Here is a 14,975-nt window from a genome sequence, read left to right as displayed (position 1 = left end):
ATCTACGGTGAGTTAACTTCCCTTTTCAGAGCAATACAATGAAATACAGAAAGCACTATAGGCTTCATTGGCAATGCCACTACCAATGACTGATTAGCACTACCTAGCAAGTACTATCAGGACAAGAGTAATGGACAAAAGAGTAAAGTGAAATCTGAGACTGAGAGCACATAGAGAAGAAAACTTGTCAGAGAACTGTCAGAGAATATGACAGCTCAGACATTTAGATTTTATGACAGTGCAATTACCAAAATAGTGAGTGCAATGTACCAGGTATTTCAAGGTTAAAAATGTGGTAGAAGGACAAATGTAGCACACCTGTCTGGTTGAACAACATACCATCTAACAGCTGAGACTGTTTCAGCACACGTTTCTTTGCATCTTCTGCCTTTGGGATTACAAATGAAATATTTCTTCTTTGAAGCAGCAGTGGTGTCTCTAAAAATAAAACAACACACACACAATCAAACAAAAACAGTGAGTAAACAAGTAGTGCTTAAATTCTGCAGAAGAACATCTTGCAAAAATACATCTCCACTTCCTGACCAATTTCAATTCAACAATAATCAACATCTCAGGCTTGGCTTTTGTCTTTTACTGCATATGCTGCTACACTATGATGCTACTAAATGTAATAGTAATACTACTAATAGGGCTCTCTACTTACTGCTTGCAGTTCATGGGCAACTACATGTAAAATCTTTTCAATGATTACAAAAAGGGGCTAAAAATGAGGATGCTATGAAGGATCTCTGGCAGCACAGGAAGTTTTCTCACAGAGTCTCCTTCAAAAGGAGTGACAGATATATCATCTGAGGTTATCACATAAACAAATGCAACTTAAAAGCCAGTTCTGACCAGTGTTTCGGTTCAATGACTGACCCTCTTCAGTGGCAACTTTCAGCTAAATGTGTCGTGGTTGCTCGTAGAGATGTCAGCTGTTGTAGGTGTCCTTGTAAAAGCCTTAAATTATCTTAAATTGAATGTTCAACACAGTATATATTCATCTGGTCCTTTTGGTCTTACATTATGTAAATTAAATGGTGTTGCTGATGAGAAGCATTCACATTTCTTAACTTACTTTTTCTGAAATCAATCCTTTTAAATAGCTTTCTTGATGGTCAATGACACAATGACACAGCAGGTTAATTGGTTGAATGTGAGCCACCTTCCCATTAAGGATAATGGTATAAAATCCCAACTACTATGCTATTTTTTTGCTTCCTTCATTATATGAAACAAGAGGTAAATGCTTCTTGCCTAGCACAATGTAACTTCCTAGATTGTTAGTATAGATAATAAACACAGATGAGTATGCACTGATTCCCCCTGAAGTCCCCCTCCACTCAAAAATGTGTTTTTCTTCTTGTTCCTACAATGAATGTTTGAGCTTCACTGTGCAGAATGATGTATGTGCAGAGTTTGACACTAGAAGACTGTTTCCACATTCATCTGCTGGAGAGCTTCTCTGTGGTCATTGAAAATCCAATTTTAAGAGGCGGGCCTAGAAGCATGATTTGTGACATCATGAATAGTTTGGAAGCCAATTCTGGTTCAATATTCAACTTATACAAGTGTGATGTGGAAACCAGTGCAGAAACACTAAGAATGGACTTTACAGTGAAGAAGGAGACATCTTGTGTCGAGAAGTTAAACTTCTGGAATGAAATATATTTGCATACTCATAGAATCTGGAATTATTAATGAGGGAGAAGGACTAGATGTAATTTTGAAGGATTTTAACAGGATAATTGAACTGTTTTTTGTTTTGTTTTTGTGGAAAAAACATATCAGACACACATTATTATTCAAAGTAGAGTATTTTATATACATCTTAAAACATGTCTAGAGGGGACCTTCAACTAAAATTGATTTTGGTTTTTACTAGGACACCTACTTGTCCTGTTCGTGTTTTCAACAGCTGCCGTCACCACGACAACCACGGACACATCCGGCTGAAAGTCACCGGTTCAGACGGTCAGTCGTTAAACCGAAACACCCGGAGGAACTCTTAACCTAACCGTCAAGTTCATGTTCAACAACAAAATGTCCTCTCTTAACGGTCACTGTTAAAGCAGGCTAAACTAGCTATTAGTTCGTTTAACCTTATATTAACTATTAGGTAAAACCTGGGTTACACGAACATGTAAGAACATGGACATTAAAGTCAAACTTGTCATTCATACTGCAGCTAAGTTATTGCTGTGTGTCTATCCGTGACTGAATATCCTTCAACTCACCTGATATCCGTCTGACTGCGCCGTTTCTTATCGACAGACACAGCCGACAGCAGCCCACAACAGACTCACGAAAAGCACACTTTTCAAATAAACTGCGACGATTCAGACATTTGGCAAAGGCACATACTCTGAGGAGTGACATGTTGACATGCAATAACCGCGTTACTTCTAAGCACTAAGCAGCCATTTTTAAAATAGACCAAGCTAATCGCGAGGAGCTATCGTCGTAGATTAAGGCCTGGAGAGAAGATTGCAGATAAATCGAGTGCAGCTTTTGTTCCCCTTACCTTGCTTAGAAGATGATATTTAGTCTTGATTCAGGCCAAAAGTAGAGAGATTTAAAGGACTAGTGATACATACATATTAGACAAATTTAGTTGTTACTGAGATTATGTTAAATCTATATTTTATCCTCTCTCTTCTAGTATTTTTTTTTCTCAGAGTTGGCTTTTTATGTTTCTCTTTACCTGTCTGGCTTTTCGGTGGTTAAAAAAATGTTTTTCTTCTTGTTCCTTCAGTTGAATGTTTGAGCTTCACTGTGCAGAATGACGTATGTGCAGTTTGACACTAAAAGGTTGTTTTCACATTCATCTGCTGAAAGTGGAAAGTTTCTCTGTGCTCATTGAAAATATAAGTTAGAGTTGTGGGCCTACCAGCATGATTTGTGACATTACAACTAATCTGGAAACTGAGCAATATTCAACTCACGCAAGTGTGTAAAGTAAACTTTATTTATAAAGCGTCTTTCAAAACCAGAGTTACAGGGTGCTGCACAATGCAAACAATTGAGAGAAATATAAAATAGAATAAAAAGGGAAAAAATAGATAAATTAATAAAAAGTTTAACAACACGTAAGGTCAATATAAAAACAATGAAACCATAAAAAGTACACGGAAGTCAGATACAACAATAAAACCAGTGAAAGCAATACAGAAAGCAATCACACATTACGAGATAAAGTGCTTACGAAACAGGTGAGTTTTTAAGAGCTTCTTAAAACTATTGACTGACTGTAGTTTTTTATTACTAGGGGAAAACGGTTCCAGAGGGTGGGGGCCACAACCGCGAAAGTACGGTTTTAAGCCTAGATTTCGGAAGGCATTGGTCATTAGACCTCAATGACCTCCCCATGGCCAGGGGACACGATAATTCAGAGATATAGAGTGGGGCCAGCCCGTGTAGCGCTTCATAGGTAATTAAAATAATTTTAAAATCAATTCTATTGGTAACCAATGTAGGTTGGCCAACACTGGTGTGATGTGGAAACGTGAAGCCTCCAGTGCACATACACTGAGAATGGATTTTACAGTAAAGTAGGAGCCATCTTGTGTCCAGCAGGAAAACTTCTGAAATGAAAAATATTCATATATTCATAGATTCTGGATTTTTAATGAGGGAAAATGAGTAGATGTAATTTTCACAAGATAAAATTTATTAACTTTTATTGTGGAAAAACTATATCAGACACAAATTATTATTCAAAGCAGAGTATTTGTATGTCATAAAACATAGCTGGAGGGGATCTTTAGTATAAAGTAGTTTGAAATGGATGGTGCAGTGTTTGGCCTACAGGTGGCAGTCTCACCACAGTATAGGAATAGAGAGCAAAGCCTTACAATGATATGCAGCACATTTTGTCTCACATTGGCATGTACAGTATATCTGCATTAATATCATTTCCCACCCCTCATACATATATCATCCTTTTAGGTGTCAATTTTTTGCTCATGCAACTTTGACGTCAGCACATTATATGACTAGCTCTTGAGTGTGTGTATATATATACTGCAAAATTACTTTGTCCAGTACTAAATTTACTACCTGTAGTAGGTTTTCTCCTGCATTTACTCTCATTATAGATGGTTCAAGTGATACATTGTCATTCAATCTAATAGTGTTGTTGTAGACATAGATATCAAAGTAGCAAAGTTGTAAATTATTTTGCATAGGCCTTTCAGTGTAAATGTAAAAATAAATTTACAATGTCTCAAACTTTGTAGATGTATAAACAGCCACTGAAAACTGCCACAAAAATGTAGACAGATGTACATATATTTGCTTGTCTAAACATCTCATTCAATGAGGGAAAAAAATCACTACATAAGAAGTTATATTCTTTTAGTCAGTAGTATGTTATCACATGTAACGTGCACTCATGCTGACTTGGAAGACCAAAGTCGTCGCTACAGACTATTGAAAATTACTGTCTTCTTTTTCCATTCGACTTTTGAAGTTCAAACATCATACAGTTTAAATCGAGTGTGACTCAGCACCAAATTGAAAGTAAGAACTGAATTTATCTTATTCACATCCTGTATGCTTTCTGACCCCCAGCAGTGTCAGCCTCCCCTTGTCATGCATCCATAAAGCATTCTTAAACACTTTAGCAGCCCTTTGTGTCTCGGCAGGCTGGAGGTTAACACAAGCACTACTTGACGGGGAAAGGGGGGGGGGGGGGTCAGAGAGGGAAATGAGGTCCAGGCAGTACATCTTTTCTCAGTGGAGGCAGTGGCTGAGAGCACAGCGGTGGGTGTCTGCTGCTGAGCTGTAGGTGAGGATCAGGAGGTGTTTGTTGCCACGGTTCACGAGCAGGGCCCCTTGACAGCCTCGTTTGATGTGGTTGGCCCCTGTCGGCGGCTGGCTCTTTGCGCTGGTGTGACAGTCATTGCCGGGTGAGTGACTGTCAATGCCTCGGCCGACAAAAGAGGAGAAGACAGGCATTCATGGGGCCTGATAATGGCCAGGCCAGGACAAGGCTGCCATTCTCATACACTTTGATCATGTGGATTCTTTTGCACACCTTTGTAGGGGCTCCCTATTTGTTTAACAGATGGAGAGAGGGCTGTTTTTGAAACTGCTTCACCTGGCCAGGGAAACTTGATGGAGATACTTATCTTTGAGATGCTTGTGTTGGTAAATGCCATTGGCATGCGTCTGTGTGTGCAAGTGAGTCTCTTGTGTGTGTGTTTGCACCTCTTACATGGAATTAGTGACCTGTCCCATGTGGAAAAAACCGCTCCTTAAGTAACTTCCTCATGAGCCTCCACATATGTGACATCCAAGACAACCAAGAGTCATATTTGGAGCTGAATTTGGAAACTTTATTGAACATATTTTTTAAATTATACTTGAGGGCTTGAGCTGAGACAAGCAGCACGTTAAGGTTTTTTACGGCCTGCTGTAAACATTCAGAGCACTGATACAAACATTAATTATAAAATCACATCACACTTTTTATGTCCATTACTGTCCATTACAGTAAGACAGACATCTAAATGACCCTTCAGGCTTATGCACAGGGCTTTACTGGACTGTTATGACTCACACAGCTCTTACTGGGTTTCCCCACAAACATTTTAAGATGGATTCAATTAGTGAGTCAGTCTTGAAATGTCTTAGGATGTGTCATGCTACTATTTACAAGTGTATCTTAATAGAATAATTAGAGAGAATCATGTATCCTTCAGACTTTAATGACGTTAGGTAAACCTCAATGCTCAGCCACTGTATCTACTTCAGCTTCATCACTCTTCGTTCTCATCAGGAGAAATGCTGAGTCAACAAAGTATATTTCCTATCTTCACTACTACCATCCTGTTCTATCTACACCCTGTGTGTGCTTCTGGTACATCAGATTAGCAGCACACAGATGTTTAATTGCCCTGACAAGTCACATTTTTTTCATCAAACACCATTATCAGTTGGATCTCAACTTGTTATAGTATCCTGTGAAGAACTGGGAGGCTGGATCTCTCAGAACTCTTCACAGCATCAGATAGACGACCCACTTATCATAAACTGACAATAGACAATGGTCACGAAGCAGGATATGCAAAGGGCCATTTCCTCAGTGGGGCTGAGTTGTCGTGGTCTGGTCAGTTCCTCAACCACGTCCGGATGTTGTCAGCCAACCACAGCAGACTGTTAAAAGATATCAAGCACACCTGCGTTGGGTCTGTACCAACAACACATGCAGCGTTGGATGTGCTGACAGGATAAATTGCATAATCGCTGAAATTAAAAGAATTTACTGCCCGTGGATAATATGTATGAGATAATTTCCTTATGTGAGTGGTGTAACTCTTTGCACCTTAGCGTCTACAGTTAGAAAAGGCAAATTGTTGTGTATCTGGAAACTGTTTTATTGTAAAAAAAAAAAAAAAAAAAAAAGGAAAACAAATACCGTTCCAGCACCGAGTTACAAACGAACAGTATGTCAGTACACTTAAAAGCACTAGGTCAAGGGTGAGTAGCTAAAACACAACTACAAGAGCAAAGAGCGAGAAAGACAGAGACAAGGACTTAGCAGGCACAATTAATAATAGGGAGCTATTACTGAGGGATTGTCAGAACTAGGAGGGAGGTCGGGTTTCAGACCCTTTTGAAGACTTTGATGGTACAAAACAGGCCTCATTATAGAGATATTATCTCTATTCATACACTTACAGAGCTGCTTGGATCCCTGCTGGGAAAGATTAGGTTCCTCCACTTGAGAACATCCTACTTGGGTGCCTGGCTCACAGAGTGGTGTTCTCAGCTCAGGGCACGTCCACGCAGCACAGCTCAACTCAACGCTTCACTCAGGATATGACAACCTCGGCTGAACCATACCTAATTTAATACAGGGAGGAGAATACAGGCCCAAAAGTAATCCATCTGTAGCAGACAGGCATCGAGCATGTGGGTAGTGAGGGATCACACTTAGGTGCAACTAGCCAGATCAAGAATAGTTTATTTCTTGTTTACCAAAAGGTTCCTTGTATCTGTTTCTGATCTTTGACATTAGAGGTTGTGCTGTGGATTATGCACTGATTTAATAACAAATTGTAAATAATCTAGACAAGGGAAAACAGAGTTAAAATGTTCGACATTTTTAATTCCCTCGGTAAACGTTATAATCTTGAAATTATTCAAGTTACTGTAGTTTTTAACATCAAAGATGCACACTGTAAAACACCGGGACATTCCACTTTAAGACATTTAGCAGAGAAATCCATAATGCTTGTGTCTGCTCTGGCACTGAGCTCAGAGCCCAAACATTTCCAAGACACCACAAAGCAATCTGCTGCCACATCTGACATTCACATGAGGCTTGAGCTTTGTTGTTGACCTCAGGGGGTACTCTGATTTTTGAGAAGTTATACAGTACATCGAATGATTGTATGATTTTAATTATGGGGAATTCTAGTAAAGGAAGGACAACTGGAACTTCCTGGGAGTTCTCATACTATTTTTCTCCCACTTTCTCTTTCTTTCTATTTTTCTTTTGTTTGTATGTATGTTCGCCAGAGGGACACCATTATGACAAAAGAACTTGCTCTTCATCGAGTAAAACCAAGAGTAAGTAATATATCCTTATTTATTTATTTTACAAAAGAGAAACAGAACCATAGAATGTTGTATTTTAATTATATCTACGATATTTTAAATATAATAATATACAACATGTATAATAGATATACTGGAAGTTTAGAAAGTCTGTAAAAAATAATTAAAGTTAAAAGTAAACTACATTGGAAGGCATTGAGGTCATGAAAGATCTTCTGTCCTGTTCATAAAATAATAGTGTGCACAAATCTATATGGCCCTAGTCCTTTTTTCTATATCTTTTGAATTTACACTCCAGCACCTTACGACACTGAGCATTAGGTAGACATGATTTTGAATATTTCATAATATTCTTTTTACTATTACTGTGCTTTCTAGATGAGAACAGAATCCTAAAAAATAGATCTCATACATTTTCATTTAGCTTTAGCACAATGACTTGTCTGTTTCTCCAGCTGACTCTTAGATAAGCAAAGAATAGCACAAGTTCTATTTGAACTTTTAAGACTGTAAAAGAGTCAGCAGTTCTGCTCTGAACATGATCAATGTCATACTGGAAAAGAAAAATGGTTAAGGGGTTGGGAGAGTTTATAATTGACATATGGAGTCTGTTGGGAGCTGGAAGCGTCATCTGACTACCAAGCATATGCAATTTGCCTCAATCAGCAAAGAGAGGGGAAGAGAGCAGCACCTTTTAATGCAAAAGTTTGATGTATTACTTCTTCAGAACTAAAATCATGGCTCCTATTACAGACATGAAATATATCCCATAATATATCCCATATACTGTAACTAATTAGTTTGGAAAGAGACCTTACGTTGGCCGCGATGATGCAGCTCCATCAATGTTGTATTGTGAGGCAGCTGTTATCCAATGTCCTTATATAACTTTGTTAAGACATATAATTTTCTATTACAATGCTGACAGAGAGAGCACAATAAGTCAAACATGGAGCCAAGCCTGCAAACACTCAGATGTCCTGACAACTATTTAGGTCTTTTTTTTTTTTTTTTTTGAAGATGGGGAAAACAATTTCATACAACGCTAACAAACAACACATTTTCGATTCTCTCTGACTCTTTTTCATACTCTTCTTTGTTTCTCTTTCTTACTCTCAGTGCCAGTAAAATAAAAAGCCCATGCATGGTGGTGACTAAAAACTGTTCCATGCAGAAGAGATTTGACTTTCAACGAGACAGACAGAGGGAGAGAAAAGACGAGCTAAGAACCGGAAGGTGGATAAAGCCAGAGGAAGTTAACAGACATGGCAGCGTGGTTTAACTGGGGGTGAAAGACTGTGATTTTTACGAAGGGCCCACATAGAACTACGCTGAAAGTAGCTTTGATGAGAAGCCTGGCGGGCACCAAGGACCAGAACATACCAGCAGGTTGACAGGAATGGCTTGTGGGAGTCGAACGTTGGAGCTGGGAGTTTGGAGAAAGAGGTGACTGGTCTTTTTCTCATAGGTTTTTTTTTTTTTTTTTATGATGGTGAGGTTTAAATAGGGGCTAGGCGGGCAGCAAGTCTGTTGGGGAAGTTAACAAGCTAAAGAGTGTGAAGTGACTGTCACCCTCTTCTGAGCACAAAGTCCTCAAACACACTTCCAACACCGGACAAGCATGGCCTCAGGGTGGTACACATAATTGAAACAGGGACTCTTTTAAAAGGATGTAATTGCCACCATTAACTGGACAGCCTCACATGAGAGCTTCTGCATCTTCTCTCCCTCTTTCTCTCACTTAATCTTTCTCTTTTTAAAATCTCTTTCTATCGTTTTATGAGCATCTGCATCAACAAACAGAATTAATTGCTAGTTTTCATCTCACTTTGAAAATAAAAAACTTATTTTGAGAAGTGCCCTTAATTGTTTTCTTGCCGAGAATTGGATGAGAAAACCACTCTCATGTCTGTACAGTAAATATTGCTGGAGCCAGCAGCCAGTTAACTTAAAGGCTCAAAACAACAGGGGGACAAAATCCAACCCGGCTCTGTCCAAAGGTAACAAAACTCACCTACCCGCACCTTTAAAGCTCAATAATTAACACACTATATCTCGCTGTTTACAAAAACTGTACAAACGACAATTCTAGTTATGACCATTAACTTTGTGGAGTTTCTGCTTTTTTCCTGGCAACTGGATTTTGTTACATTTGGACAGAGACAGGCTAGGTGTTTCCATGTGTTTCTACTGTACTCCCTTTACTAAGCTAAGCTAACTGTGCTGCTGGCTGTTGTCATGTTTATCGTAAATGGTATCAATCTTCTCATCTAACTTGTGGCAAGAAAGTGAGAAAATGCCAAACTATTCCTTTAACTTTACATTATATTTTTGTTCATATTATTGTCAAGAATAATATAAATTTCAAAATGAAGAGTCTTCACTGTTAACCGGACTGCTTTGGCTGAGCTTTAATGCCTTGCTCTAACAGGTTCATTACATAGCTTGTAAAAAACAGACAAGAGTGTGGGAAGTCACAAAAAAGGTGTTCTTCATTTCCGTCCGGCTCTCCCAAATTAAACTGCAAAGATCAGAGAGGGTGTTTCATTGAAATATTAACACAGGTGATCAGAAAGTCTCTCAGGCTTCATCTGGACTAACTCTGCTGACACTCCTGCAACCAGCGCTGTGTTTCCGACTGCTTGATGATTCAAACCAGCAGCCGTTAAAAAAAAAGGAAAGGCTCCCTTAATTTGCCCCATGTGGCCACAGAGAAGAAAAGAGAGCGAAGGTGTCAAAAACGGTCTCTTAGCTGGCTCCATGGACAGTAATGGAACTGATTTGACCGTGCTACAAAATGCTTCACCGTTCACATCATGGGGGAGATAGCAGAGGTCATGGAATAGGAAGGGGATGTAACTCTTTCCAGGTGCGACCATGAAAAGAGGATAATAAAAATCCTCAGGTGAAAAGCAAATTTTTTGTTTTTCACAGAATAAACTTTTCCGAGAGAGAGAATAGAAAAGGGGATGGTTCTTGATGCAGGCTTTCTCTTGTGTTTGAAATGGTTATGAATGAGTGCGGTGGCCCCACCCCACCTCCCCCCACCCCACCCCTCTCCTTTCAACCCCCTAGATGCTGGCCCTGCCCAGGATAAAATGCAGGACAACTCAGCCGGTGCTTCCACAGAAGAGAGAACTGACTGACTGCACACAGCAGAGCGTGAGGCCGTTCACTTACTGCTTCACTGCCCCATGCTAGCTGACACACACTCGCTGACTGCCGCTCTCTCTGACACATACAGACTCTGTCTCTCTCTCTGTCGCAAACACACACCGGCTCTCTCCCTCCCACACTCACTCACTCACTCCCTCTCTTTCTCTCTGCCTCTCTCGTTCTCTCAGTATCACACACTCACGCATACACACACTCACACACACACAGTCAGTCACCAACCCTCATTCAACTCCCTCTCAGCCACGGGTCAGCAGCTCAGACAGGCACCTTGTTCCTCTCCAGCTGGAAAGAGCACAGCATCGCAAGGTGCACACTCACACACACACACACACACACACACACACAAACACACACACATACTTAATCATAGAAACACACACATCAATACACACTCACTCACACACACACAAACAAACACAGAGACACATGCGCATCACCATACATCCCAGGACTTTATCTGTGGAACGGGAAAGAAGACTTCAGTCCAAGGAGGAGAACAAACAGAAACAAGGAGCGCCACTAGAGAGGAACTTTTAAAAGTGGATTCATAAAATAACAACACTATATGAAAGGAGCGGACAAATAGAATCAAACAACAAGACAGAAGATGACAACTGGGGAAACTTTGACAAACTGGTTGCTGTAGGAAGGCCTTCTGTCATCCCATGTTTCCCAAAGAGCAACTGGGTCATCGGTGACATCCAGAGGGTCTGCTGTGAGTGCCATTTCCCTTCGTTCTCTCATCAGGACTCCCACCCTCTTGTCATCCCTCCACTGGGACATCTCCCCGATCACCAGCATGCCTACAGCTTGCAGAAGGTGCACCTTGGGAGTCTGACCCACCATGTGCAGATGGACGCCGTCCGTAGCTCATCTCTATCCTGAACCTGCTCTTGGCACCACCACCACTGCAGCCTCCGCTGGGCGAGTTCTCTCCCTGCCCAGTGCAGCCTCCCTTTGCCTGGCATGCTTCACCCTGCTCCTGGTCACCGCTGGCACTGCCACAGGGGCCTGTCCTCCTGGGTTAGGGCATGAACCCCTTCAGGTGCTGGCGAGTGGCATCAACTGTTCATGGACATTGGAAAGGCACACTCGCAGTTACAATCACCTAGAGGGTGACGTCCGACTACGGCGGCTTTACTCTGCCAACAAGTTCTTCCTCTGCATTGACAAAACAGGCAAGGTGGATGGCACTCGGCGGAAAAACTACGCAGACAGTAAGTAGCTGGCACAGCCAGAGTGCATCTATGTTCTGTATCTCAAAAGTGTGTTAAGTGTCAGAGAGCAGACAGGGAGCAGACCAGATGCCCTGTGACGTTCTCACTTTTATTTTTATGGTTGGACTTTCTTATCTGTTCTTTTTTATAGTTATAGCAGCTCATCTGAATATCCTGCAGCTATGTCACTGCTGAGCTATTTGTGTTGTGTTTAGAGCATGAGAGATGCGTTGCTAGGTAAGAAGGGAATACCCTAGTGTGGATTTAAGCTCCTCGTGGGACAGCCGGCACTGAGTTTACAAGAAAGCTGACTTGTGGAAAGACATTGAGCATCAGTTGGCAATGCAAGTTGGGCTTGGAAAAAAAAAAAAAACTCTTCAGGGTCACTGGGGATTAACTTGTCAAAACCGTGATGAAAGTGCATCAGTTGTAAGTAGCAGATGTACACAGAAACGCATTCTTCTGACAAATACAAACACAGATTCACGTGTACTCATCACAGTTTGATCAGTAATAACTAAAGAGACATAAATTTGAAATTTAAGCTCCAGAGAAAAGAGCTGGTTCTCTCTGTGTGTGCAGGCATGTGTGCATAGGTAGTAACTTCAATCTGCAGAGGCATTTGGGCTTTCTCTGCCAAGCAATTTGCCATCACATTTTTCCGGAAATTGTGCACAGAGTCTCCTATCTGTATTTCTCTTCCTGGCACCACACCATGCCTTTCAGCACCTGCTCAGACACTTCCCAACGTGATCACTGTGTTCAGTATGCAGCAGTGCAGGTCCAGATAGGTTATTCTGTTGGTAAACCTGTAGTCCAATCTGTGGTTTAGGGACACCTGAGAAGAGGTGTCTCATAGAGCAGCCGTGCCTCTTCAGCATGTCCATCAATGGGTGTCTTTCAGATGTTTGACCAGGTCAGATGAGCCGACTGTGGTCATGAGCTGACCTCCCTCTCCATTAGTCACTGACTGACTGACTGACTGGATGGCCCTTAGAGACGTTTATGCCTTTGACGGTAATATTTATGTATTTGGTCGTTAATGACTTTTTATACAAGTGGGTGAGTCAGAGTTTTTCCACACAGCTACTGGGGGCGGGAGCAGCTGCTGCATCCAGCGAACAGGCCAGTCAGTCTCTTGCCACTGTTTCAATAAGTTCCAAGTTGCAGACTGGGTGACATTTGTTAACCTGTCGGGATTAGTCACCTGGCAGAATCATTTAAAACCACACACACTGGTAGAAATTCAAGTTGTGATGAATTATTACGGTGTTAAATTTGGACCCGTGAGCTTATCCAAGTTGGGACATTATTCTTTCATATTAGAGGTAATATATGTCAGCTACCATAATAAAATATTACTCCCAAGCTCTGCTTGAATTTGACACTTCAGAAGTCATATTATGAGAGTCGTAGCAATACCAATTTGGCAACATGAGGGGATTTAAATTGAAATAAGTGTCCAGAGTCTTTGGAGAAAAGCAAATGTTATGCCTGAGGATTGTGAAATTCATGCCTTTTCTTGCCATGGTCATGTCATTAATGCTTAGGTGCTTGCAATGGCTCTCTATGAAAAAGCGCAGTCCTCTTACATGTAATGTCCTCATACACTTCAGCCATCATCCTCTCATTTCCTTTGGTGGAAAGAACGATTCTCTCTGTGCTCACACAGAGTGAGGATGTGTACCTGCACCCTGAGCTGAGCACAGTGCCAAGCCAGTGGTCATGTAGGCTTTGCCTTAAATTGAACAAAATGGACCTTGTGGTCAGTCTGTGGTAGCGCCTCACAATGGGACAGATCTAGTTTAAGGCCATTTTGAGGTCTCACTCTGTTTCTGTGTGATGCTACCATTACTACCATCACATAAAAAGACTTTTCAATCAGACTTAAAGCCTCCTGACCCAGAGAATTTCTTGATACTGATATGGTGGCCACGCAATAAATGAGAGTGGGTGGACTAGCAGGAAGTTGTACATATTTAATGACAAGAGCAGTGACACAGATACTAGACCGCAAAATCAACATTACTCCCACACAGAAAAGAGGACAAATCTCTTTTAAGGATTCTATTGATACTTTTAAGAGGTCTCCTTTGTGTAAAACCTAAAACGGAAGTATATTAAAGTATTGTGTGCACATGCTTGAATGCTTGTTCACACAAATACAGACACAATGTCAGAGACACAGCACTGTTTTTCTTTCTTGCGTGTGCAAGATGAAGCGCTACCCAGCACAGTTTAACCTACTGCAGCTCAGGTCAGGACTGTCCTTAAGCCTGAATGCCCAGCAGTCTGGCCGACCCCTCCTCTGTCCTCTGTGTTGCCCTTACACTCTTGTCGACGCAGCTATATTGCCCTGACAGCTCTGCCTGCTACACCCAGCCCCAGCCCTCACCTCCACCCCACTCAGTTTTTCCAACCCCAACTCCCAACTCCCTCTCAGGTGCAAAAACAGTCGGAATTAGTCAACAGGCTCTCTCTGCTAATTGACGTTGGAAAATATTGTATCAATCCCAGTGGAACAGTGGCATGGAACAGCTGAGGGGAGAGGCGAGAAGGAGAAAAACTGACTTAGAGGGATGGTAGACAGATTTGACGGTAGAGAAAAGTGCAAAACAGTGAGTGAGTAAGTGAGTGAGTGAATTTTTGTTAATTGGTCTTGAGTGTTAGATTACTAGGAATTAGCTATTAGTATGACCTGCAACAATATTTCACAGAAGTCATTAAAATGTCCTTTCCAAATGTTACTTTAGGACAGATAAGATATTGAGTCTCTTTTTTGATTGTGAGATGCTAAACTTTCATCAGCAAGAGACAGGAGAGGCTCAACGTGTAACAGTAACATCTCCAAAGTGTTCAGAGAAAAATTGTCCCGCCTTGTCTGTGCACACATGTACAAATATACTCAAACACACAAACACTAAGGTTTCAGGTATCTGTTCCTGAAGTTTATCAGAATCAAGCTTATCGACCCTTTAAAACATTTGTTAATCAAACCAGAGAGATAAAAAT

At 41.0% G+C, this 14,975-nt stretch overlaps 2 protein-coding genes across 2 annotated transcripts in view; one reads left to right on the top strand and one right to left on the bottom strand.

Moving 5' to 3' along the window:
- polrmt (polymerase (RNA) mitochondrial (DNA directed)) overlaps positions 1-2,430 on the bottom strand; it is a 50,551-nt gene extending 48,121 nt beyond the window's left edge. Inside the window, exons 1-2 of the mRNA XM_067597302.1 lie at positions 2,241-2,430; positions 340-438 (exon numbers count right to left, since the gene is read on the bottom strand). Coding sequence (XP_067453403.1) covers positions 340-438; positions 2,241-2,382 — 241 coding nt within the window. The 5' untranslated portion in view covers positions 2,383-2,430. The remainder of the gene's footprint in view (positions 1-339; positions 439-2,240) is intronic.
- A 556-nt stretch (positions 2,431-2,986) lies between these two features.
- The window catches only part of fgf22 (fibroblast growth factor 22), a 35,558-nt gene continuing 23,569 nt past the window's right edge, over positions 2,987-14,975 (top strand). Inside the window, exons 1-3 of the mRNA XM_067597301.1 lie at positions 2,987-3,215; positions 7,531-7,581; positions 8,689-11,963. Coding sequence (XP_067453402.1) covers positions 11,591-11,963 — 373 coding nt within the window. The 5' untranslated portion in view covers positions 2,987-3,215; positions 7,531-7,581; positions 8,689-11,590. The remainder of the gene's footprint in view (positions 3,216-7,530; positions 7,582-8,688; positions 11,964-14,975) is intronic.

Source organism: Thunnus thynnus, chromosome 8, assembly GCF_963924715.1.
Source record: "Thunnus thynnus chromosome 8, fThuThy2.1, whole genome shotgun sequence".
NCBI classification, from domain to species: domain Eukaryota; kingdom Metazoa; phylum Chordata; class Actinopteri; order Scombriformes; family Scombridae; genus Thunnus; species Thunnus thynnus.
Note: the sequence above shows the minus strand (reverse complement) of the source record. Positions and strands in the feature narration are given on the sequence as shown.